General features: G+C 44.8%; 1 protein-coding gene across 3 annotated transcripts in view; it reads right to left on the reverse strand.

Annotated features, from left to right (window-relative positions):
- Positions 1 to 5,674: 5,674 nt before the first annotated feature.
- Positions 5,675 to 27,464, reverse strand: part of macrod1 (mono-ADP ribosylhydrolase 1) — an 81,048-nt gene continuing 59,258 nt past the window's right edge. For 2 of the 3 annotated variants that reach the window (XM_037460031.2, XM_037460029.2), the window contains 5 exons: positions 16,303 to 16,424; positions 14,759 to 14,789; positions 13,792 to 13,865; positions 9,818 to 9,899; positions 5,675 to 6,114 (listed from right to left, as the gene is read on the reverse strand). In XM_037460031.2, coding sequence (XP_037315928.2) covers positions 6,086 to 6,114; positions 9,818 to 9,899; positions 13,792 to 13,865; positions 14,759 to 14,789; positions 16,303 to 16,424 — 338 coding nt within the window. In that variant the 3' untranslated portion in view covers positions 5,675 to 6,085. The remainder of the gene's footprint in view (positions 6,115 to 9,817; positions 9,900 to 13,791; positions 13,866 to 14,758; positions 14,790 to 16,302; positions 16,425 to 27,464) is intronic. The other variant, XM_037460030.2, reaches the window with a different exon arrangement.

Consider the following 27,464-nt stretch of genomic DNA (forward strand, 5'->3'; position numbering starts at 1 on the left):
TTTTCATTAAAGGAGTCTTCTACCTCTGAGCTCCAACTTTTCTCCATCTGGCCTCCCCCCTCCTTCGGCCTCCGTGTCCCCCCCCCCCCCCCCCGCCCCACGCCTCTCTTTTCCTCTGACAGGCTTTCAGACAGTAAATCAGAGACATTGATCCAGCGTAGCGCCCAAGTGTCCTGGATTCTGCTAAAGAGCCATTTTCATTTCACAAGCAGTTTACTGGCCTCGCTCCCCCCCTCCCACACTCCCACCCGTAAACATCTCCCTCCTCCCCCCTCCTCCCGCCGCCTCCATCATGGCCTCATCCATACACATCACCCATCTCACTCAGCTACTGGATCCTGATGCTTTCTGAGTGTTTTTTGCTATTGCCTCACCATTTTCACGGAAGATAAATATCGTGAAAGGTCTGAAACATTTCACTGACCGAACCTCAGGACTAATTTGACTTCCCACGTGTGTTTCACTTCAGCAAAGCGGCTAAATGTCTCCCGCCGCGACCTGTTTTCGGCGCGTCTCTTTCAGATTGCGTTTGAATCCGGACGCTACGAAGAAAAAGGGGGCCGGAGATGTCGTCTTCTTCTACGTGTGAAGAGATGGAAGCGGTGATCACCAGGACGCGTACCTGACATTCATCCGTTCATCCATTCATTCGGCCTGTGGGTGCACGGCTGCATGCGTCACCCTCGAGGACTCGCTGCCCTCTGACGGACTCAACGTCGGTAAAACATCCAGCAGCAGAAGTGAACCTCGGTCGTTGAGCTGCGGCCTGCGGAGGCCCGCTGTGGACTGTAAGGAGCCCCCACCCAGCAGCCCCCACCCAGCAGGAGAAAGGAAGACGTCGGAGCACTCGGGAGCCCGCGTTGTTGGTCATTCCGCAGCAATAATATACACAGGCGACTCGCTTTATGGTTACGCATGTGCTCGCAGCGATGCCTCAAACTGCTCATTGCTCACCCCCCCCCCCCCCCCCCCGGGGAGGTAAACAAAGGCCTGAGTGCGACGCTAACACATCCAGTGACAGGGAAAAGGTGCACCGCCGTCCCTGAGCCGCACCTTCACGTCCTCTCCTTCCAATGAGCCTTTAGACAGGAGAAGAGAATGAATCATGATGTCAAAGTGCTGGAATGGAATTGGTGTGCATGGAACGTTATTCTTTTTATGGCTATGTTTACGTCCTGGGATCTTATGGCATATTGTGCCATGACTTTTTTGACTTTTTACAGGATTTTTTTTATTAGATATTATGATTTGTTAAGAAATATGTTACTTTGATCCTTGACATTTTCACATACTTTACTATGGCCTTTTGAATTATACAGGAATATCCAGAACAGGCTCATTGTCCATTTAGGATAACCGGGACCTCTTCTCTTCCCCTGCTGCAGGGACAGCGGAGCCCTTTCTCCAACAGGATGATCACAAGGACAGATGCAGGAAAACAGTCCTGCCAACTGTAATAAGACAAATTACCTCAGACTGAATCCTCCTTTATTTGAACCATTACCAATAACCACTGCACTACTGTCTGATTTCATATAATATCAATAACCACTGCATTACTGTGTTAATTTAATGTTAACTATTCCACTCCACTGTACATACATCTATTTCACTCCTCTTCACTAAATACACTAGATATACTCACATACATTGTATATACACTGTATGTATTTTTTTTCCTTTCTTCTTACTTTTATCTTATTTTTTCTATTTAATTCTCAAATTTAATTTAATATGGAATAATCACTGTTTACCATACATCTGGTAGATATTACCTGCTGCTGCTACACACACATTTCCCTATCCATCTACTGTATATATATATATTACTTATATACAAGGCCATACAATATGACAGTATGACATTTTACGACATCAAAACCATACTATACCTTTTATATGACAATTTCTGACACCTCTTTTCACGACGTACTAAACAGTGACATTTTTATGAGAGCCAATACTACGACAGTTTCTTTTACATTTTACTATTCTATGACATTATTATGACATTTTGGAGATTATATTATTCTTTTTTTTATCTTAAACCAATGTAAAAATATTATATTTATGTTATATTTTATCCCTCTTATTTGTTGGCATTATTTAATGTTTTCTTTAAATGTAATTATTGAATACACATTGTTAAAAGGAAACTTCATCTGATAACAACTTCTTTGTAATTGTTTTTCAAATGGAAATAAAGATAATGAAGACATTGAACGTATACTATACTATTCATCATAACACACTACAGCATTTTCTGTGACATAGTGTGACATTTTCATGACTGACTAGAATGCATTTTTGGCATCAAGACTTAATGGAATGATTTTGCACATTTTGATACATCTTTATAAAAAACGTTTTACACTTTTTTACATCGTAGGGTTAGTTATCTGAACTAGGACCCGATATTCAGAGACGTAAGCCTCTGTCATTTTTATGATAAATCATAGCAGGACTTTATGTCTTTCTTTTTACATTTTATTGATCAAATATGAAACAATGGCATTTATATTTATACATATACGTGTGTGACTGTGTTTTCCATGTGTTTGGCTCACCGCTGGGGGAACAGTGTACAGGCTGATGGACTTGGCTGGCGGACAGCTTGGTGAGTTTAATTTGTTTTTTTGGAGAGGTTGTACATTGCATTCACCATTGCTTGTTTTTGAGTTGAAATGAAACGCGTTCATGACGCTTTGGCCGCTGGTGTCTAAACTGAGGTTTGGGCCAATTGTGCTTCAATCACACAAAACAGAACTCTGACGCCCCGCTTGTTTAACCAGAGTTTATTCATATTTTTGAGTCTGTCCAAATGCAACACTACACTTCCATAGTTCAGTTTTGGGGCAGTGACCCATTTCTAAATAAAATAAAACACAACAATCATATAAAAGTGTAATGTTATTATGAGTATAATACTAATGTATTGTAAAGAAGTGAGAAGCTTACAGGGTTGTACAGTAGTGCTCTCCTTGATCAGCATCGATGGATAAACCTCTTCATAGTCTTTATTGCAGACTTATTGTATTAGAGTACAGAGCCAACATCAAAGTACGGATCTATCCTGCACCTTATCTGAGACCTGACTTGTTTGTCTACATGGAAGTAACTAGTTTATGTATTTTTGTAGCTAGAAATTGTAAAATCTTGCAGTTTTCCTTCCATGTTCGTCCTGAAGTCAACAATACACATTTGAACCTCACATTTAAAGTGTTCATCATAAAATGGGAATTCATTTTCCTTGTGTCACATGCTGCATTGTTTCTTCTTGCCATAAGTGAATCTTGGTAGCTGTTGGTTCTCTCATGTCCCACTGTGGGGATTGTCACTACTAATTGGCTTTTTGTCTAATTCGAGCCACCTGTAGCGGTGTTTATTTCGATATAGTGTGATTGATAAATTGTGATTAATTGCGCCCTTAACCACCATTAACTTACCGTTTTATCCAGCATGAATAATGCCTCATCTTGTCATTTTTATAAAGCTGTTCATCTCGAGCCGTTAGCTCAGCGTCAACGTGTCACAGCCTGAGTCTCACAGCAGGAGCCGTAACCCGCCGCCTGCCTGCAGCGCGTCGGGAGGCCCTTCGGGGAGATAAAGCCCCACTACTGCAGATACTCGGAAGCCTGCAGGCCAGAAGTGTCAGGCAGAAAAATGTCTGCGACAGGCCGTTACACAAATAACTGAGGGACTGGAGGACAACTGTTGACAGCTGTTGCTGTTTCGTGTGTTAATGCGCTGTTTGATTCATTTCTATGTTCAGTCGGGACGGAAAGAGGGAAAGAATATAACTCATATGGACAGGTGAAGTTATTGAAGTTCGAAGTACAAGTGCCGTTACTTTCTACTTAAGTACAGGTTACAGAAAACATTGTGACAACAAACGAAAGAGGCTGCACATCCCGCCAACGAGCCCCTACGTCTAAACCAGTCATAAATACACATGCAACAGATTATTAGAACATTATTTCATTCAACTTGGGGAATTTTTGAGGTCACTGTAAATATAAAGCATAAAATATACATAAGTGGATATTTTGACTAAGTCTAATCAGTCCAAACAATTCAAATGCGCTCCATGTGTTCCCCATTGGAGAGGAGGGAAAGATTATTTATCTTTAAAAATAAACACTGTGTTTCTCTTCAACCCTCCTTCAGCCCACAATTTTAGACATGAAGTGTCGAAGGTGAAAGGGACAATCTTCCTGCCTGACCAGATTTTAGCAAAAAAAAAAAAAGGTAAAGTGCTCGAGTACTATAAGACAAAACCTAAATATAACTAAATCAGCTTAACACACTGCAAATTAACTGCGCTGCCAAGGCAACACAAAGCACCGCTGAGACACAGCATGATGAAAACCACATGGAGAGAACCAGCTGCAACTAGAAAGAAAAAAACATTCAGCGAGAAATCAAAACACCCATTTTCCTCATTTCACTACAGTAAAACAGCACTTCAGCCCCACCAGAAATAGAGAATTACACACCGCAAACAGCCGCCACTCACGTTCAAAAATTGAAAAGCAACAATACGAAAAACAGACTTTCAAGTTTTTTCTCCATCTCCCTGATGCAAGAAAGGGGAGAGAAACTGTTTTCTCAGCTGCTTGCTGCTGCTGAGAAAACAGTCTGTAAAAGCAGTCATCGAGCCTGAAAGGATTCTTCATCAAACACCTGAAGGTTCACTGCCGTGGGAGAGCGCCGCCCTAACAAGCAGTAACATCAAAACACACACACACACACTGTGTGCAGCGTGCGATTTCTTTGGCCATTTTAAGAAGATCAGTGTATTTTAAAGTTAGAGTTAATGAAACAGTTCACATAATTGTTCGTCAGCCGCCATTTTCACAAAGAGCAAGAGAGAGAGAGAGAGAGAGAGAGAGAGACTCATTATCCTCCAACCAATTTTCATCACTGTCCCATCAGTAATCTCTCTCTCTCTCTCTCTCACTCTCTCTCTCTCTCTCTCTCTCATTACTCAGAGTGACTGGTTGGAGAGGAGCTTCACAGCCTGCTGCTTATTAAAAAAACGCAACGCTTGAGACGAGTTCATCCCGCTTTGCATCCCTCTTTTTTTCCCTCCATCTCTGCATCCCCCCCCTCCGGCTCTGAATCCTCTCATCCCCACCTTTTTTTTTTCCTCCCCCTCTCTCTGTTTGAACTCGCTGCATCCTTCCTCTCTCTGTCTCTTTATCCCCCCCCCCCCCCGCCCCCTCTTCCATCTGTTTATTATGTTTTCCATCATCCTGTAGAGTGAAAACAGCGAGGAAGAGCACGAAGGGGACGGAGAGGGAATCAAACAGCTCCGCGGAGGAAAAGCAGGTCCCTCTGTGGCGGATGAGAGGGGAACTTTTTCACATTTTCCGGCTGAGATTGTCGTCTACCCCCCCCCCCCCCCCCCCTTCAACCACTTTACATCCTCTGTCCCAAAACGACGTACCCTTCCTCCCTGTACGTCTGCACCGCCGTGGCAGGTTGTTTGTGGTTACTGTGGGATGAAAGTCAAAGTAATATATTACTACTTAAAGAGCAGGTAAAACGTTGATTAGAAACTACAGAACACAAGCTCGGAAGTAAATGTTGGTTTAAAGTGTTTCCCCGTGATGCCCGGGTTCACTGACTCGTCCCGCATCCCAAGCAACAATCAATTCATACACACAGGAGCTTGTGTGATTCATTTTAATGAGCTTTTTTTCCCTCCATTGTCTCGCACACATTTACACAGTGGAATTCCAATATTTAAATAGCGCAAGACGCATAACTCATTGCTTGATGCAACACTGATGACAGACAAGAAAGGTCAAGTTAGAGTGCGAGCTAAAGGTCAAATTCTTCACAAGAATGATAAATATACTGTCACACCTTCACAATACGTCTCGCAATCATTTGTGGGGGAAAAAAAAAGGAACTAATCAACATCTGCAGAAGAGCCAGCGTGCACTTGAAAAATCCATTAAAGAGTTTTCTTCCCGCTGAAAAAGGTTTTAATCTGCTCTTAACAACAAGGAGGAGGAATCACAATGTAGAAGCGTAGCGGTCCGTATCCACAGCAACCGCGTCTGGCCAATCCACTCCCTCACAGTTTACTCTTCACTGTGGCCGCTGCTGGAAGAGAAAAAAACAAACGAGAAAAACCTTGTAAAACAGAGGGGGGGGGGGGGGGGGGGCTCTTTACGCTGGTCACGCATCAGTCGATATCGCTTCGGCTCTTGGAGCGTCTGGTAGCTTCAGAGGGATCTGTTAGTGCGGATTAGTCCAACGTGGCTAAAGGCACAGTGGAAACGCGGCAGCGCACACATACACACACACACACACACACACACACACACACACACACACACGCGGAGCGGCAGGTTCCAGGTGTTGGAGACACATCAGGTGTCTGGTGGGAGCTTGGAGGCCCGCCTGCAGCAGACAGTTCCAGTCCATGTACCAGCCAAGCACCACTCGGGCTCCCTCGCTGCTGCCACAAAATATGCTGGAGATCCATTAGAGGAGAAAGAAACCAACGGCTAGTGAGGGGCGGGTTTTTAAATTTTTTTTATCAAGGGACACACCTGTATTTTGGGAAAATAACTTCTTTAGGCAACCAACCCTTGTGAAGAAGTGTTGATTTTAATGCTTCAAGTGAAGAGTTGATGCTTTGCAGCTTGTTCAGAGGTATAAAAATAGGCCATCTTGACTCTGAAGCTGGATTCATGTCCCAGTATTCATCACATATAAATAAGTTGACAAACAGATCATGACATCAAAGCTCTCACACTGCAGGGGAACACGCAATCGGCACAACACAGACACACCGTGACCTCAAAGTCACCACGGCCCGACGTGTGAGGCCCATCCGGTGCCGAAGAAAACCCTCCCTCCACCGGCCAGAAGCCGCTCAGGCTTTGCAAAACGTTTCTAATGCCAAAATACAGATTTGACACGTGAGTGCAGAATATGTCCAACAGAGGTGCTGAGGACGAACAGAAATTGTTTTTATTAGGGAGTGATCATTAATTTGATTTCAACCCTTAAAACGAGTTAGAAAATATGTAGTTTTGTGGAGGATTTTCATGGTTTCAATAATTTCCTCAAACAGATGGAGACAAACTTCAGCAAACATCAAGAGGGACTATTTTACGCAGTGGATTAATAATAAACCAACGGCGTAGTAAGTATTTTCGACAGAAAAAACAGTGCATGTTGGATCGATTGAAAACAAACTAGTAACGAGTGTGGTTCATGTTTTTAACAGCGTCTGGATGGAACTTAATACTTAGTAGGATCAAGTGTTGGTTCTGGAGGTTTCATAGGATTATTGAGATTAAATACATATATATCACCACCATAGTTGTCTTTTTCCTGCGAGGTTGCTACTTCTGCTCTAAGTCATAGTTACATTTTTATCTACAAAACACAGCACATTTCCTCCATATTTAGGTTACTTCACGAGATGGAGAATGCGAGGGCATCGCAGTTTGAGATCCCATTATTCGCAGCTATTGATCTCCCTGAGGCCCCCGTTGAAACAAGAAGTAAATCCTTCCTGGTATTGGCCCCCACTGTTCGGATCAGTCTGCAGAAAGATAAATAAATTAAAACGCACAACCGAACGTCTGACTCAAAAGCTCATGTGGGAGATACTGCTGCAGAGTTGATTGGATTCTGCTCTTATTTTTAATAAGCTGCCCCTCTGTCCGTCTTCGACTGCCTGTCCGTCTGGTCACTGGTGAATCTTCAGTTCACAGAGTGTTTTTCACCTTGTTTTCATTTGTTAATGTCTGCTTTGTTTTACCACATTGTTGTTTTACAGCATACTGAATTGTACAACGGAGATCTCGTTAAATGCGTAATATCCACATATGGCTGAACTGTGAAGCAGCAGGCATATTCATGATATACAGGGTGATATATTCAAGCACCACAGGCGATTCTCATGCTTTTTCCTTTAGTGCCACGGAGACCATGAAAATCCTCCCATTTAAAATTAAACGCAACACTCTCTGCTTTATTTTCCGAACTTTTCTGCATGTTCATGCTGCAAGGTCTTGTTTGTTCAATGTGTGCTACTTTATCTTTGGTGTCCCCCCCCCCCCCCCCCCCTCCCCGTTTGTTTCTTTCCCCCCCGTTTTTCATCTTTTATTTTTCCCTTAAACATGAAAATGAACGACGCTGGATTCCTCTAATTGCTCAGTAAGATCTAAAAGCAGGTTGTACTAAGACACTAATTCAGATCCACAGTTGTTCACATCGCCAACTTTTTACACAGAGAACATTAGAGTTCAAGCGACTCGGCTTCATCTGAATAATTCAGATAAATGTTCGAGGTTTACCAAATTAGACGACGGGATCGAGCGGTCTGCACAAACCTCGTGGAGGTGCAAATCTGCAGCGACTTTGACCCTGTTTTGTTGGTCTTGAGTCTCGGCTTTTAGCGGCCAAACAAACAAAAGCAAAACCTTTTTCTAACGGAGCAGAGAGTACGAAATGGTTGAGACCTCTCAGACAAAAATGTTCCCGAGGCGAGAGGTGCGTTTGATTTATGGCGGCGGTAAAGCGGGACATTCGAGGTTAAGGCTGCAGTTGTAAGACCAATGCTTAATTTGAATAATTGAGTAAATGACTGATCATGTTCAGGAGCACGGAGCGCTTGGCGATACAACGCCATCAATCACAGGTGTAATCAAAACAAATGGGTGAAGTCATCACGCCACTGCTCGAGCCAACTTGAAATTTACGTATTTACTAAACTACATTCAACATTTCAGATAAATCTGCGTCCGATGGCACACGACTTTTGTTTAGTCTTTTTTGATGAGACAGGACGTCCCGATCAAAGGAGGAAATGTTTAGTTATTCTTTTAATTTACTCCAAAATCTTTTCACCCTTTTCTTTCCTGCTCAGCATCAGATTCACAAAGCAGCTGCTTGAACCCAGCAGGGACAGAAATCAATATTTAACTGAGGGGCGAAGCCTCGCTGGAGGTTTCCTCACATCACATTTGCCTTTCACACCAGGGTTGAGGCTGACCATCCGAAAGCAGACCAAACACAGTCCTTACTTTTGATGGAGTGAAGTACACACGTGGACACGGCACGCGTTTTTTGATCGCCTTTTCAGATCATTTTCACAGGCAAAGTCAAACGATTGCGTGTTTCTATTCACTCTCTTTATGCGGGAGTTGATTCCTTGACACAAGCGTCAGGTGGTGCTAGCTTTCCCGGCAGGTGCCATTATACAGGAGAAGAAGAGTGGCAGAGAGACGACGTCATTGTTCACTCATTTGTCTCCGCTCACCTTGTGCTTCGATCTGTACACCAAAGTCACCACTTTGTAAGTAACACTTTACGGCCGATGTGAGTTGGCATGTGATGTTTTGTGTCAACTCTGATTTTCTTTCGGGGGCAAAATAACACTTTCATCACTTTGTAAAACCAGATGTAAAACACTTCAATTCACACTCATCCACATACGAATATGTCATCCCACAATGCATCCTTCTGGCTACATGTAGATCTGTGCATTAACTACCCCACTTCAGAGTGGATTAAAAGGTTTAATATGACAGTGGATACACTGTTCATTTGATGTAATTAAACACAATTAAGTGTGCTACATATTAATACTGTTGCTTCTAATGACCAATGTGTGCAAGTAGCACACAGAGGACGAAGCAGCGTATTTATCACACTGCCTTACATGTCTCCATGTGTGTGTGAAATCAAATTGAGCAGCGCTAAGTAGTCATCACTGCATAAATGGAAGTGTGTGTGCGTTTGTGTGTCCAAGTGTGCGTTCGTGTGTGTGTGAACGACTACTCACCAGCAGGGAAGTAGAGCGGGAGGGTCTGCAAGTACAGCTCCTTATCCGTCGGCAAGAAGACACAGAAGATGACTCTGTCCAGCTGAGACACACACACACACACACACACACAACCTTTATCACAAGCATATGAAATCATGCAAATCCATCAAAAGCAGGGGGGAAATAATATGACAGTGTGTGTCATTGTACTGCAGCAATACAAGAGAAGGCAGCTAATGCATCAGTCCTTTACTTTTCTATTAGCTTCCTATTATGAACATGCCACAGCACAGAGCATATCTCACTCTCACACACACACACACACACACTCACACACTCCCACACACTCATAAAGATAATGGCTTTCAAATATTATTAAGACCCTGGCCGAGTGAGTGCAGCTACTTTATGCCGATAAACCACCTTTATGCTCCCGTGTTCCCAGGATCTCTGCAGCCTATAATATTTACATTATACTCTGTGTGGTGGTGTGTATGCATGGAGAATACGGGACAGAGAGCAGCACTGCATGCAGGCTGATGATTAAAGTTACTGTAGCTATAGCAAACAGAAATGTTCCAGGGGATTTAAGCTCCCCGGTGTGCCGCTACAAACATTATGACCTCCCTAATGTCTCTGCAGAGGTTCAGACATTTTCTCCTTCCGAGCGCGGCCGGGCCGCTTAAAGTCCAGCTGTTTAAAGTCCAGCTGTTTATTATTTGCTCGGTGTGGAAGTTTAACGGCCATTGCTCTCAGCCTGTGTTTTTCAGGCGAATGCTTGTTGCACAATTACCGTCACCCTCCAGGATGTGAATGGAGGCCGGAAGGGAGGCCATGGAAATGTGATGGAAGTAACTACGTCCCCGGGGCTGAGGTTGGAAATCTCCAACTTCCACACAGAGTCGCATCCAATCGGACAATTTCTCAGGCTGCCTCATTGAGAAAGAAGCCTTTAGGAGGAGCGATGTAAAATGGTGGCAGCGGGTGGGAGCTAATTTTGATACCATTGTAAGAAGAATCCTGGAGAAGTCTGTGCACTGCAACGTTTATCTTCACATCTTGCACACATTACGGCTCACTGACCTTCCTTTAATGATTCAGAATTTCAGAATTGTGAGCTTGTGAATACATTTTTTATTGTTAGATCTCAAAAGCATCCGTTGGGAAAGAGCTATTTCCATTCAGCTGAATTTCATTGCGAGTTTTGCATCATTGTTATTTCTCACTGGGAGGTTAAAATGATTAATTTCCACCACATGTGGGATTACTGGTAAATGAGGCACATCACTTTGACATTTATTAATCTGCCTCAATGAAAAGCATCGTTTACTTTCCATATTCTAAGACAAGTCGGCATTCACCACAGCACTTACTTTAACAAATAGAAACCTTAAATTAAAACTGCTGCACTTATCTAGAAATATGAAGCCATATGAAGCCAGATCTCTGGCTCTGTTCCAAAGCATCAATGCCAGCTGATGAAGATCACGTGACCGGGACATTTTGGAACTGTAGCTTCTGTAAAAACTTCAGTGTTTGTGATGTGTTCTTTTATTTATACAGTTTGTGTCCATATTCATCTGATCCAAATGACATCTTTAATGTCGTCAGTTCAGTTCTTCTGTACTTGTTCACAGGCCTTATTGTTTTATTAATATTATTCACTTTTGGGTCAACTAGGAATCTTATTTGTAAAATATAACAGCCTTGAAACTCGAGCGGTTTTACTTTCTTGCAGAAGTTTAGTTGGAGACTTACGAATAAACGATTCAAGGCATTTGTTATTACACCAGATGCAGGGCCTTTTCCCCGCGTCTCGAGTCCACTTTCTTTGTCTTACTGGGCGTGTCATTTTCTATTTATTTTGCTTTATTACAGCTCTCCAAGCCGAGGTGAGACCCACAGAACGCTGTGGAAAACATGCAAAATGGAGCGGGTTCAATTAAAGATTAAAACTCCTCGGGTGAACATTCCGTATGCAAATAAACTCTCACCGACTTATTTGTTGACGGTACAAAAAAATAAAGCCCCTTAAAAACACGCCGTGGAACTACACTCACCGGCCACTTTATTAGGTACCCCATGCAAGTAACGGGTTGGACCCCCTTTTGCCTTCAGAACTGCCTCAATTCTTCGTGGCATAGATTCAACAAGGTGCTGGAAGCATTCCTCAGGGAGTTTGGTCCATATTGACATGATGGCATCACACAGTTGCCGCAGATTTGTCGGCTGCACATCCATGATGCGAATCTCCCGTTCCACCACATCCCAAAGATGCTCTATTGGATTGAGATCTGGTGACTGTGGAGGCCATTTGAGTACAGCGAACTCATTGTCATGTTCAAGAAACCAGTCTGAGATGATTCCAGCTTTATGACATGGCGCATTATCCTGCTGAAAGTAGCCATCAGAAGTTGGGTACATTGTGGTCATAAAGGGATGGACATGGTCAGCAACAATACTCAGGTAGGCTGTGGCGTTGCAACGATGCTCAATTGGTACCAAGGGGCCCAAAGAGTGCCAAGAAAATATTCCCCACACCATGACACCACCACCACCAGCCTGAACCGTTGATACAAGGCAGGATGGATCCATGCTTTCATGTTGTAGACGCCAAATTCTGACCCTACCATCCGAATGTCGCAGCAGAAATCGAGACTCATCAGACCAGGCAACGTTTTTCCAATCTTCTATTGTCCAATTTCGATGAGCTTGTGCAAATTGTAGCCTCAGTTTCCTGTTCTTAGCTGAAAGGAGTGGCACCCGGTGTGGTCTTCTGCTGCTGTAGCCCATCTGCCTCAAAGTTCGACGTACTGTGCGTTCAGAGATGCTCTTATGCCCACCTTGGTTGTAACGGGTGGTTATTTGAGTCACTGTTGCCCTTCTATCAGCTCGAACCAGTCTGGCCATTCTCCTCTGACCTCTGGCATCAACAAGGCATTTCCGCCCACAGAACTGCCGCTCACTGGATGTTTTTTCTTTTTCGGACCATTCTCTGTAAACCCTAGAGATGGTTGTGCGTGAAAATCCCAGTAGATTAGCAGTTTCTGAAATACTCAGACCAGCCCTTCTGGCACCAACAATCATGCCACGTTCAAAGTCACTCTCATCACCTTTCTTCCCCATACTGATGCTTGGTTTGAACTGCAGGAGATTGTCTTGACAATGTCTACATGCCTAGATGCACTGAGTTGCCGCCATGTGATTGGCTGCTTAGAAATTAAGTGTTAACGAGCAGTTGGACAGGTGTACCTAATAAAGTGGCCGGTGAGTGTATTTCAACAAGCGGACGCGTCTAATGCTCGTTCTAACGCCTTAAACGTTCGTCTCGCCGAGCTCGCCGTGGCTGACGGCATCGGCCGCTCGGTGTTGCCGCACAGACTCCAGAGACGTGGACTCTAACAATAACACCGTCAACACCGTCAACACCCTCCGAGGGGAGGGGACGCGGCGCAGCGGTTAGACACCAAAAAGAAACAAGATTGAAAAGGAGAGGAAGAGGAGACCAGAGGAGTAGAGGAGGAAGAGCGGAGGAGAGTTCAGAGCGTGTTAACGACTGATTGGAAAGTTTCCTCTTTGTTCAAATCCCCCCCCCCCCCCCAACAACCCCCCCATCTCTGCCCTTCAGTCATCTGTTCCATCATTTTGCCTGTTCCTCCGGAGAGAAAGTGTGTGTGTGTGTGTGTTTGTGTTTGTGTTAGTCGGGTTTAGTCCCGCAAGGAGCCAATTAAAACGCAGACTTGGCCACGAGCAAAAAGAGACAGAACTTGTGTGTGTTTAAATGTATACTTGTGTGTCACTGTGTGCGTGCACGTATGTGTTTTCTCCGTGCACCCTTCTCCTCGCTCCCACCAGGAAACAAACACAACAGCTGTGAAAGGAGTAATACCTTGAGGAGATGCAAGGGGGAAAATGGCCAATCATACAGACACACACACACACACACACACACACACACACACACACACACACACACACACACACGTACACACCTCGCCATGATGTTCACCCAGATACTCCCTCACAGCCGCCAACGCCTCGTGCACCGCCTGCTCCGGTGGATATCCTACACAAACAAAAAAAAGTACACACAAGCAGGTGCGAGCAGGTGTGCAGTGTAAGACCTGGGTGCATCGGGACGTTGTTTTCCACCACTGTGACGCTCCTCTCATCCGACTACGGCAAAGGCAGCGAAAAAAAAAGCATTGTTTCATGTGGACGGTAGGCACTGTGCAGTGGAAGTAATGTAGTTCCAGTAAGAGTCTATTTAAAATGGAAGAATAAGGACAGACAGAGGTCCAGTGTACCCAGCATGCCGTTCTGCGGTGGAGCAGTTAACAGCACATAACCCACAGTGTTCACCTCTAGTTGTAAAGCAAATCAAAAGGACCAACATACAGACAGAGATTTCTTCCAATTCAGTAAAAAAGTTCAGTCAACTCAAAGTGAGAACAAGCTTTTTTTCGTCTTCCACGTTTGAACCAGAGAGGACGAGACGGACAACACGCGCACACAGCGAGTCAACACAACTTTGCTCTTTTTGCTCTGGTGCGACGCGGGGAGACGTGTTTACAGCCGGCCCTCCCACACAAGCGCTCCCCTGGGAGTGTTTAAGCGCTCTCCTTCACTCTCTCCGCTGCCAGTGTGAAGGGGGATTACAATCAATCTCACACCATCTCTGGCCTAATCTGTCTTAATCCGCCGGTCCTAATCCAAGGCCTTAATCTGAGAACCACCCCTGGGCAGCAGGAGATAATGTGTCACGCTTAAACGGGCCGATACGGGAAACGGGCACGTGATGGAAAACATCACCGCGGCGCATTAACACAGGAACAAAGAAACACTGTTGTTGGAGGGAAATTGATTTCTCTTTTTTTTTTTCTCACAAAGAAAAAAGCATCTGTTTTAGTATAAAGCAAATACACACACACACACACACACACGTACGCACACACTGACCGTAGACTCCAGTGGAGATGCAGGGGAAAGCCTGCAGGGTGAAGATGACAAACAAAGTGGTTACAGTCGGTTGCTGATCACATAATAATCTGCTTCCATCCCGCCCACTCAGAGAAAGGACTCTTCAGCATCTCGACGAAATCTCTCCCCTAATTGCTTTTTACGGCAGCTTCTCTTCTCCTCTCGCTCTGACCGCCACTTCTCTTTAAAGATCCAGCTGTCAATCATCTTCTGTGCAGTGACTCCTCATGCGTTTGTCTATTCGCTGTGATATTATCTACAACATTGCAGTCCTGGTGGCTGGTGGTTTCTGCTGGTGACGGAAACGAAGGTTTGAAGGTAAATGAACAAACCATTGTGTCATTTAAAGACGCATTCCTTTATACATTATACATGTATGTATGTGTATAATATATATATATATATAAATATAAATATATTATTTATACATACTTTGTCCACCCTCACTTACATTCAAATACATTGATAAAGTTGCCTCTGTGCGACAAGTAGAGGATGCAGGAACTGAGCGAGGCAGTTAAAGGAGTCAAACTTTACCCAAGAATCAACTAAAGCTCATAGATGGTGAGTATTTACTGAATGTACGCTGTGTCCTTATTCCAGAAAAACGTCCTATTTGTCAATTTATCTTGTTATTCAAATCTTCCTTTAAGTCGCTTCGACGCCTCTCAGACGGGTTCGTGACACGGCGCCGAAGTGGAGCAAAGCAGCCAGTGAGCTTCAAAGTAAACTGGAACTGGCAGCTTCTCAACCTGCTGTCAGTCTGTGCGGCCCGAGCAGATGCCAGCAGCCTCTCGCCGTCTCCAGATCTCTTCATTCCACCAGATTGCAGAGCTGGCAACTCGGGGGGTGAGAGCAGCCTCGACTCAGAGGTTCCTCAAAGCGAAAGGTACACATGACTCAACGGGGGGGGGTATGGGGGGCTCAACCCATATATAGAAATGAATCAGGACGGTTGTGATTACGCCTCGAAGTTTACACACTCGGGCCATCTAATTGAAAATAAATCCGATATAAATATAGGTAAATATGACGGATGTTTGCAACGGATCGACTCAAATTGTTTTTCACGGCGTCTCTTGTGTCGCCAAACTACAAACTCTCAGACGGTATTTACATGCTGTGCTGGAGTTCCTGTTTGATTTTAACACCTCGTTCTGTTGTGAAACCACCGCCTGCTGTGCATCGTAAAAGCTTTTTACAGCAGTCTTACCTGCAGCTCGCCCCTCTCTCTCTCTCTCTCTCTCTCCCTCTCCCTCTCTCTCTCTCTCTGAGCGTCCTTTGAAGAATCCCCATCTCTCTTTTACCTCCTTTCCTCTCATCTGTCCCCTTTTTCTCAATTTCCCCTCTCAGTTTTCTATGGTTCCCTTCCTTTGACCTCTCTTGCTTAAGCTAATCTCCCAAGTTTCCCCCCCCAGAACTCCCTAAAACAAACAACTCAGCCTCCCCTCAATCCTTGCTCTGTAAGGTCCCTTTTGTCCCCTAGCAACCATCCCCAGCTTCCATCACCCCTGCGTCCTCACCACGGATCGGGCGGCGTTTCCGGTGGCTGCTGTCAGGCTCTTCTCGTAGCACGATCTCAGGGCTTTCCTCTCCTCTTCTCCCACTCCTCCCTGTGCCATCGGCCCCACGGTGTGGATCACGTCTGCAGAGAGACGGCGGGAGAGATGAGAAGATGAAACACTTCGCACTGCCGGCCCGACGGATATGAAGATGGATGGAAAATATGAGTGCAACACATCTCCAGTTTAATCTCCCCAGTCCAACATCCCATTTATTCAGTGGTTTGTATCATAAAACTCGCCTCGTATCAGAAAGAAATACAAAGTGAATTCAGCCAGAGTAACATCTAAGGATGTTCATCTCCGTTTCATGCTAATTTAATAAAATAGGATCAGTTCATTCAACTATAATTAAAAACTAAGCTGGTATGTTGGTAGCCTGAGATGACTTTAGAATTTAACAACATGCAAGTACTGAAAACACTCCACTAATGAGTGAATTATTCTTATTAATTAGACACCAATCCTGCTGTCACAAGACTGTCCTGCGTTGTCATGGCTACGTTATCATGCACATGGTGATGACGTGCATCATCGCTCCTCCGCGTTTGACCCCAGACTGCTGCGGACGAAGACTTTTTAGTGTAAAATCAAAAGAGAGCAAAACGCACTCGTTTCCCCCCCTCAGGCCTGCAGCAACCGGGCAGCGGCTCTGACTGTGATGCCAGTATGTCATTCCTGCCACACTACACACTGAAGTCATGTGATCAGACGTTGTTTGAATTGCCTGTAACCGGGTGGCAGATGACCCCTATGCAGGCAGCATTAGATAGTTACAGCACACACGGGAAGCCCTTAAGGCGCCGCCGTCAGAGGTTTAGATGCCGCATGCAAGTCCTTTTTTAAATATTTAACCAGGGCCAAAAACCCTGAGACATCTGTAGGAGAATGTTGTGGCTGTTGTTCATTAATTATGAAGTCAATAATTTAGATCCAGAATAATCTTTCTAGCCAATTAGCCCGCAAAGTATGCGACCTAACGGAATCATTATCTGCCACTGCCAAGGGCTGATGAACTCCAATATGGCTGCCAGAGGATGTGTTATGTCCTCTTCTAGCTGATTTTAAATGAATCTCACATAAATGTTTTACTCATTATAAAGCTAAGCACTTGTATCAACTAAAAATCACATTTCTTTTGTCTCTCAAATTTGCAACAACAACGTATTTTACCATTTCTATTATCAAATCTTTGCATGTTTTTCAGTGACTCAGTGAGACTTTCTCTGTTAATGAATGCGTATCTTTCCTTCGGGACCTTGAAGAAAGATTTCACTTTGGACAAATTGATTAAATTAGATTGTCCATAAACTGAAGTGTATTGAACGGAAGGCAGAGGAGACGGAAGCAAACAGGGGACGTCACAACCAGGAGCCGAGTGAGAAAAGTGGACAAATGTGGTCCACACGTTCTGATGAGGCTCAGTGGGTTGCTCTCAGTGTGAATACCATCGCTGTGATAGGACACACAAACCCAATGAATTCCACTTCAACAACACGCCTCATGTAGTTTTGAGTCTCCTTAGAAGGAGCGGAAGGGGGAAGGGGGGGAAATGATCGGTTCCTCCTCCATGGATCAATCCGCTCTTGGATCGAGTTCATTGACGTTACTGGATGGAAATGCAGTGGTTGCAGATTCGAACGACGTCCACACCCAATATAGATGGCTTCAGTCTGGATTAAAAAATGTTCCAACAGATGAGTAGTTTTTTTTTTCCGGGGTCTACGATGGCCACACTTTGCCTCGGGAAGCTGAAACATGTGTTTTTGAGGTTGTGTGTGAATAAACGACGGTCTGGATGCATGTGTTTGCACTTGTTTTCCATTAATTTGCCATAAAAAATAAAATCTCAGGGGGTTTATGGACGGCCACTCGCCGTGGTCACCTCAGATAACATTTTCCGGTAAAGTGTAAGTCACACTGACAATGTGGGTATTGTGGGTCTGTGTGGGTCTGTGTGTTTTCCGATTTGAGTTGAGTTACGATGACAGCAGCACTCAGGCGTCTTTATTGCCTCTAAACTACAATAACTACCTTCCTGTTGTTTTAAGGCGCTGACATCTACCTGAATATTTCATCTCACCAGCAGCATTGGCTCAATGCCTCGGATTTATCTCTTTTACAAAACAAAACAATATGAGCCCAATGATTAATTGGATTAAAATGGACATTACCACGGTCACTCTCCAACACACAAACACACACACGGACGCTGCAGCCTGGAAGAAGCCCTTTGATGCGGCGCCTCGGAGGCCAATTAGGCAAAAAGGTTTAACACAAGGTTTGAGATTTCTTCAAGTACGATCTGATTCTCTTATTTCAAAACCAGAAATTGAAAACAGAGGCATGAGATGCGTGTTCTCGTGTCCGAATCCCAGACACACTTCACGGGTTGGTTTCTCGTTAGAATTAGTTTTAGTTGTTTCCATCGACAAGCCAATTGTGTGCCATCTTACCAAGATCAATAAAATATATTAGGTTACCCATGCAGGATCTGCTCCTTGCAGCCCGGGAGTGGAAAAGAGCTCCTGGCGTCAAAAGCCTATGTTACTGGGTTATTTTCCTAATAACAAAGCCTGTGTGATGCAAAGCAGAAATAGATGAAACTCTTAGTTAAGCTTCAATATAAATCCACTTTTTGTTAAATCCTCTCTAACACGAGTGCACGAGTACATTTTGATGACATCCCTTTAAATCAAAAACATGCTTGATCATTTTGTCGTAGGTTATTGTATATAAATGAATGTGGTTTATTCTAGATTCCATCACATAATAGGTCAACTTCTGAAACGGAACATCTGTAAGAAGTGTTATATAAATGTGCTGTTTAAATAATGCATAAGGGTTAGCATAACAACAAAGTATATTTTTTTATTTTTATGTATTTGTAAATTAACCATACACCATGAAGTTATGTGTCCCTGCTTTGACTGGATGTACAACAGATGTAGTGTGGAATTACTCTTTAAAGTGTACTTTTAATCATTTTATTTACTGAAAAATGTGCCTGCAGGAATGGCCTTTGCATTAACATTAAGCTTTAAAACGAACATTATCCTGACTATTTTAATTATTAAAGTTGCAGGAACTGACTTGTTCGGGACATTTTGGCCATTTGCGGAGAGTTATTCATTGACATAATTCCGCTTAATGATGCAGGTTTGGCAAACCCAGCCGTCGGCCACATAGTTCGACAGCTGCCAGGAGTGGTTTTAAAGCGGCACCGACCCAAGCTGTGAAAACCTCATCAGTGGAGACCTTAAAACCAAAAATAGTGAGCTGAAAGACAACAAAAGACACGACAGAGAACGGAGGAGAAACAACTCGTGGTTGCTGGTTTTATTTGTAATGTTCATAGCCTCGTGCTCTTCTCAGCACGGCAGCCCTTTCAGCAGGAATCAGTCCTCCTGCAGTCATTAAACGAGCTTTACACCAAAGGAATGTTATCAAAAAACCACAAGAGCTGACGACTCCCGAGTCCCCCCCCCCCCCCCCCCGAGACCAGGAGCGCGTGGATGAAAGAGTGCACCGGTGACTGCAGCTGCTTAAAATGAGATCCACAGAAAGACTGAAAAAAGGAACTCGTCTCGCGCAGCGTGACGGTCCTTCATCCAACCAGCGGCTGATGAAGAAGAGAAACCACTCCGCCTGAGTGCATGAACCTACAGAAGAAGATATGAAGTACAGCCGCAGTCAAAGCCTGTTCATACATCCAGGTGGCTATTTGACATATTCTGCAATAGCATAGATCACCAAGGCGTCATGGCCCTTCCTGCTTATTGCTTGAAAGTGGAGGTGGATTTCCCTGAATTATCCCCCCCTTCTCTCAGGCCACACGTCTTCCAGATCTGAGCTCTGCGGACCCGTTTCGCTGAGCCGCAGGGCAGTCATCAGATATCAAGAGACACAGTCTGTCTTTCCTTCGCACAAACGAAAACAATGCACTCACCGGTATAACGTTTCTAAAATGTTTTCATTACGGCTTAAAGTAATTCAGCGAGACCTCCCGAGGATGATAGTTAGCTCTTTGAACACATGGGCCTCGTACCTTAATGACAGCTTAACAGAAACCTGAAGGAGACCCGGTGTTACACCGTCCCATCAGGAAACAAACACTGGCTTACAACCCGCCAAAGTAAAAGCTCCCAACATCTGGCCATAGGATGAATCACTGTTGTGATTCACCATTTGAGTGAGCGGCGGAGGCTTTATTTATAGTGTGTGCAGAACGCTGCTCTCAGAACAGCAGCACGGACGGATCAGCACACGCTAATTTGAGGAAATTAATTCCTTTCGTCAAGCGAGCACGAAGAAAGAGCAGTAAACTCAAAACAATTAGTCACAATTCTATGGTGCCCAACTGTTTAGGTCGTTGTGCACTCGGCTGTCGTGTGTGCGTTTCTTTTTAACGTGTGTATGTGGGGTACTGTGTGTGCGTGTGTTGATCTGGTGCGGTTCAACAGTGGGTCACTTGCTGGTCATTCATCTACATTTCATCTGTTTAATGTCACTGCTACAGCGTCTCGACACACACACACACACACACACACACAGACACACACACACACACACACACGCTCCTGCAAAAGCTGAATTGTCATCTGTGATTGGTAATTGTTCCTCATTGGTAACCCAATTATCTGTTCTCTGCTGGTTCCTCCCTCTCCATCATCTTTTCACCTCTCTGTCTCTCCATCCCTTTTCTGTTTCCTTCTCCACGTCCTTTAGTCGTCACTCCTCCCCCTGCCTCCCTCCTCCACCATTACCTCATGCAGTCATGTCACCTCTCCTCTCGCCTCATTGCCCTCTCCCCCCCCCGTCCCCTCGTCAACTATTCCTTCCTCTCTTCTTGCACTCCAGCCTTCCATCAATCCCCCCTTTCCCTCTCCTACTTCCTTGTCTTTCTCATCCCTCCCTTTTTTCACCCCCTCCCTCCATTCCTCCTTCCCTCCCTCTATTGGATTTTCCTCTCACCCCCCCTCTCCTCTACTTCTCCTCTCTCTCTCTCAGTCACCTGAGGTAGACAGTTCTGTCAAGAGTCGGCCTTATTTACCGCCTCTCTTCGCTCCTGTTTACATTATCGATCGGCAGGGTTGCTTTAGTTCCACCATACATCAACACCCCCCCCCCCTCCCCACCCATGTGTTTCGGCTGCTGGCTCACATTACCCTAAAACAGAGAGAGGGGGGGGGGGGGAGAAGGGGAGCCGGGTGGGTGAGATGGAGAGCTAGCAGATCATGTTGTGATGTGTGAGGGGTTTATGTGTGAAGGAGAAAGTGTGTTGTTGAGTGTGTGTGTGTGAGTGTGTGTGTGTGTGAGGAGCAGCGGTGATGGGAATTATGAAAACACAAATGGCCCCTGTGAGATTAGATGAGGCTGTTTGGGTTTGATAACAAGTGAGGGATTTAATTACACTCCTCGCTGTGTAAATGTTAAATGCACGCAGTGTCGACAACACACGTGATTGATGAAAACATCGTTCAAAGATTACGCATTAACTTGCTTTGAGAGGGTTTTTTTCCATTCAGCCACGTCGGCTGCAGGGAGTTCCGCTGACACGGGGACCATCGGACCCGTTTCAACCCACAGCACCCCCCCCCCCCCACTTCACCCCCAAAGTGTGGAGACGAGGTCAGGGCTCCGTGAAGGACAGCCACGTTCCTCCACATCAAATCCGGGCGATGTCAGTCTGTTAAAGGGGGGACTCAAAGGCTGTTTACAGGCCTCGTGAGGAACTTCATACGTGGAATGAAGCCGTTTTGTGGCCTCAAAGGGAAAAGCGTAAGAATAGAAGGTAAAATGCGGCGCGTCACCAGGAATGCTCCTCATCTCTGCTCGAGGCTAGCAGCCTCTTGAGGATCTTGAGCTGCTTTGAAATATATAATAAATATAACAGTTTTATTGTGGGTCATGTAGATGCCGGGGGTCTTTATCTTTTCAGTTCTTTATTTGTAGAGGTGAAATTATTTTTTGTTCATCAACTTATCAAGAGAAGAGAGAAGAAAAATACATCAGGATAACAGAATATGTAATAAAGTGAAATCTTAAACAAGATGTATGTTTATCATATATTGAATACAAATATAATTAAATGAAGGCCTGAAAAAACGGGTGCCCCAAACCATGCATTCCCTCTACTGGCCATCAGGGGGCGAAAAGACGTAAAATGACCCTTCTTCTCACTCAGTAAAACATCAAGTTCCCGATTGAAGTCTTCTTCACTACAGTATGACGTTCACTTAGTAAAGTAGGAAGTCATTTAAAAAGGCATATAGACAATAACACAGACTATTCTTCTCTGGGATTTGTCTGTGTTTTTTTTTAATTAATGAAAGTTGAATTGAACATGTTGCTGGCCTGAATAGGTCTGCAGTGTTTTGGTTGCCATCCAAACACCCCTCTCCTCTTAATACTGGTTGCTAAAAGACCAGATGGTGATGGCGCAAAAACTAGATACTGCAGTGCAGAAAACAATATTCTATAAATATTCCATGGTTTCGATGGGTTTGACAGTGCAGCACAAATACCATCAATCGATTTCTTTCAGAAAATACAAAATCTTCTTAAACGAGTTGGGCGGATACACACGGACCAATGAAATGACCCACACTTCTCTACAGTTCTGTTTCATGTGTTGATTATTGAGTGAGGTACGTAAACCAGCTCCTTTGTGCTGATATCGCACATAAAAAGGCAAAAGCATTTTTTTCCTACAAGCAGTTTTATGCGTTCTACCTAGCAGCAGCTGCCATTGTGGTAACTGCATGCATTGCAAAAAGAAAAATCACGTAATGGCCTGATTTTATCATCCTGCTAGAGGTTTAACATTCCCAAATTGTCATTACAGAAACATGCACAGATGTTGCTTGCGTAGCGCGTCTGTCCATATGAAAAGACGGCGCTTAAAACTGCCGTTTAGACGAACATTAGTGTGCGCTGTGAATTGTGTCATCGCTCCGCGGGTTGTGCGTTACGGTGACACGCGGTGACTCTGCTCAGCGGGCCTGAAAAGGTCAATCTTCCACATGGAGGAGGGAATGGTGACCTATTGTTAAACAGCCTTTTTGTTTTCACCCTGCAGACCGCGTATCCAAAGGCTCTGAACAACAAGCCCCGTTGGGTCGTCATCACATAATCTATTCATTTGATTTTCACCTCATCTCACGTAATACAACCTTTTTCTCACAGAACAGCAACTTCTTTATCCTCTTCTCCTCCTAACAGATTTATTTAATGCAACAGCTGCTTATGTTTATTGATTTCTGGCTTTTCACCCAGTAAAGGAATCAATATGTTTGACTCAGCTAGTTAGAGAACACTATTTACATTCTACTGTGTATGGGTATACGGTTTGGAATTCTTCTTAATAATGCACCATCAATACTTGGAGCCTCTCAAATAGTTCATGCTGAATAACCACTTATTAGTATAAATCCTTATATTGAATACACTAGCATTCAAGTGAATTGACATTTGTCAACATTACAAATGTTTTACTTATATAATATAATAAACCCAACAAGGTCAAATACTGTGTTAGAATGTTTATTTGTAGATGCAATTAAAAGTGTACCAATAATGTTTTTATATATTATATTTACTATGACTCACCATTTAAAGCCGTATTTAAATGTTGCAGGTAGTTGAGGCTTATGTAAAATATATATATATATACATATATTATAAACTTATCTTTTTAAAGTACTCTGAATCTTGAAAGTAGCTAGTAACTACCATTAGCTAAATGTACAAAATGCAGTAAATAATTTAACTAATGTGAATTCTGATTTCTGATGATTCTAGAGATCATTTTTGTTGCAAACAAAATGCGTTTTAATATTTGCAGCTTTCTTATTTCTCCCAAGCCAAACCGATTCAAATGTCTGCATAGAAATGTAATGAATTATGGGTAGAAAATAAAATTAGAATTAAGAGAAAAGAACTTTTTCTTCTGTGTCCGTTGTTCTCTCCTCACAAAGTGCTTTGTGGTTTCATCCTGTTATCCACCTGAGAATACTGTAGTTTTTAACAGATCCATTAGAAAAACAGGCTATTATTTCATCAAGGGTAAAAGCACATTCTGACCCAATTACAACACAAAAGCTTGTTTCTGACAGATGGCATTAAGACTCTTTCATTGAACCCACTGCTAAGCGAAGAAAACAGTAAATAATGGGAGAGAAGGAAAGGAAATTTGCACTTGAGCGCAGCCAAAACAATGTTCATCTCACACCTGATTTGCTGTGCACATTTACCGCCCAAAGAGACAATGTGTGTGTGTGTGTGTGTGTGTGTGCGTGTCCCTCTCCTAAGTGGGCGTCACTGAGCATTAACAGAACTTGACCGAGAGACATCCGGTGACACCCGGTTCTCCTCTTTGTCTGCCATTCCAGCCAATCGTCGTCACCCCTCTCCTCTGACCCCCCCTCCCCCTCACTACCCGCCCCTCTCCGGGCCTCCCACCTCCAACCCGGACCCCCATTGCGGCCTCACACCATTCTCACCTGGGAGGCCACGACTCGCCGCTCCTGCTTTACATAGCCGGCGACCATCCTTCCCTCCCCGCCCCTCCCCGCCCCTTCCTCTCTGTTCCCGTACCTCCATCTGTCCCTTCGCTTCGCAGCCCCCCCCGCCTTTCCCCGCCCCCGGCGGACTTTAAAGCCGGAGAGAGGCAGCAAAAAGCCGAGCTGGTCCTTTGTGTGCTCGGCCCCTCAGTTTGTGCTCAGCCGAGCGGACGCCGCCTCTTAAACCCAGGGAGGGAAGGCTCGGCGCTCGTGAAGGCCCCCACAGCGCTCCCTATCTCTACCCCACCTCTCCCCTTGCAAAAGACAGAAAGGCGGAGACAGAGCTGACGGAGGAACAAAATGCCGACGCTAAATAATTCTCTTCATCAAAGACTTCAACTCAAACTCTGTTCCCCTAAGCCAAGCAACACTGGAGCCTTTTTTTATTTCTTTTTTTTAACTTCTTTTCATGGCGAATTAATTAACTGAATGAATTCACACCACCGCTGCTGCTGCGATCATCACCATCCACACGCTCCTCCTCATCAGCAGCGGCAGCTTTGACGGAGCTTTTTTAACACCTCGAAGGATCACACCGCTGACGCCGAGGCAGGAAGAAGCAAAGATGTCGACAACCTTGTCAAATAAAACTCCCCAACTAGCAAGTTATCACAGCCTTGGTGCTACAGTCTTTAGCCCAGAGTCTCGTCAAGTCTCTTGGCGCCACTAAAGCAGTCTTACTGCCGGTTGGAGAAGAAAAAAAAAAGTGCGGTAGGAGGTGAGAAAGTAAAAGCTGGGTGGAGGATAGGGGCCGACACGCAAGGTAGAAACATGAGAAGAAGGGTAACAAACGTGGGAGTGAGGAAAAGAAGAAGAAGAAAAAAAAGAGGACGTGAAGAGGTGCAAAAGGTGAGGAAGAGAACGAGACGGGAGGAAACGAGGTGTTTAGGTTGTCGATGGTGGCAGGCGGAGACGCCTTCAAAGAAAGGGATTCAGACGAGGGGGGAGGGGGGTGGGGGGGGCGACGCTGCAACAGGCGAGGCAGGGAGATGGAGTCCTTGGAGGAGAGGAAGAGGGGGAGTCGGAGAGAGCTGCAGCGAGGATTTTAATTAGCTGTAATTGGCCACCGAGGGAACTGGAACTGGGCGATGGGGGGCAGGAGAGGGGAGAGGGGAGAAGGGAGAAGGGAGAGAGGGGAGAGAGAGGGGAGAAGGGAGAGGGGAGAAGGGAGAGAGAGGGGAGGCAGGAGAGGGGAGTGCGGAGGCAGGAGAAGGGAGCATAATAGACAGTTTTTGACGGAGTGATATCTCTCTCGCTTTGTACCTCTCTGTTCCCCTCGGCACTTTTCCGTCTCCATCTTGTTTTCCCTCCTCCCATCTCTTTCCACCTGTGACTGCGCTACTCTCACCTTCCTCAAACAGAATCCTTCACTCTCCAAAATCCCCCGACATTAAAGGACGATGCAAACAGACCTTATTTTGGACGAAAAGCATTGGATGCAACTATGCCTTTTGGACACTTTAGCTCGGTTCTTTTGAAGTATGTTGGGAGGAGCTGCTCAGTCTCTTCATCTATAACATGTCTAACTATTAGAGTATTTCAACTTGCAGCTCATATGATTGATATTTTCCTATTTACAATAAATTATTATCACCTAAAAGGTCATTATTTTGGTTCTCCAGCTCCCAACATTGTGACTGCTGTAATCACCAAACAACAAAGTGAGAGAGAGGGAACATTTAGCAGCTATGATACCTTCTAAGTATTCAGCCAGGGAGAATTTACGCTCGTAATTATTTTCTCGGCTCGGGGCTGTCAATCATGACATCAGCTGTTTAAATCAGCTGGTGTCCTTTATCCAATAAGCACAACGATAGACGATAGACGCCTCGTTAGCCTATCATCTGGCTGCTGTCCCTTAAATATGATGTCTCTCCCCCGTTCAGCCCGTCGATGCTGCTGCACCCTCCACCTCCCCATTTCCACCCAATCTTTGAGGATTTATCAGCCTCATCACCTCATCACTCAATGAGCCTCATCAGCCAATACCCCCAGCACCAGTGTCTGGATTCCACGGGGGGGATTTATCGTGCTGCTGCGCAGGGAAGACGCCCCTCGATCTCTCTGTGTAGAGTCCAAGTGCCAAAGACCATGTTAAGACTTCATTATCACATATTATCTTCTTAATAATGAACTATCCTGACTAGTCTTTCTCCGCGGTTGATTGGCTGCCGTTCTTTTTCGCTGCTTTAGGGACATCGATGTATCAATGTACACTTATTCTGGTGATGGATAAGAAGCTTTGTTGTCCCACCACCCTCCCCCCCTGATGTGGTACGCTGGGGGGTGTGGGGGGGGGGAGCGGCTGGGGAGCACGGTAGCAGGGTTACAGCTGTGTTCATCGGTACACAGGTGAGCTCCGGGGCGCTGCGTTGTCTGGGCAACACTCGCGGTCCAGGTTCCCCCACCTGGCAACCGGAAACACACACACTGGTGCACACTAGTCAGGCGCACACGCGTCTTACAACACCCAGTGCAGCTGGCTCACATTTGAGCAACACACACACACACACACAGATCCCAAACCGTTCCACTGCTAATCAAGTCCTCCTAATTACA

This window comes from Pungitius pungitius, chromosome 2 (genome assembly GCF_949316345.1).
Source record: "Pungitius pungitius chromosome 2, fPunPun2.1, whole genome shotgun sequence".
Classification (NCBI taxonomy): domain Eukaryota; kingdom Metazoa; phylum Chordata; class Actinopteri; order Perciformes; family Gasterosteidae; genus Pungitius; species Pungitius pungitius.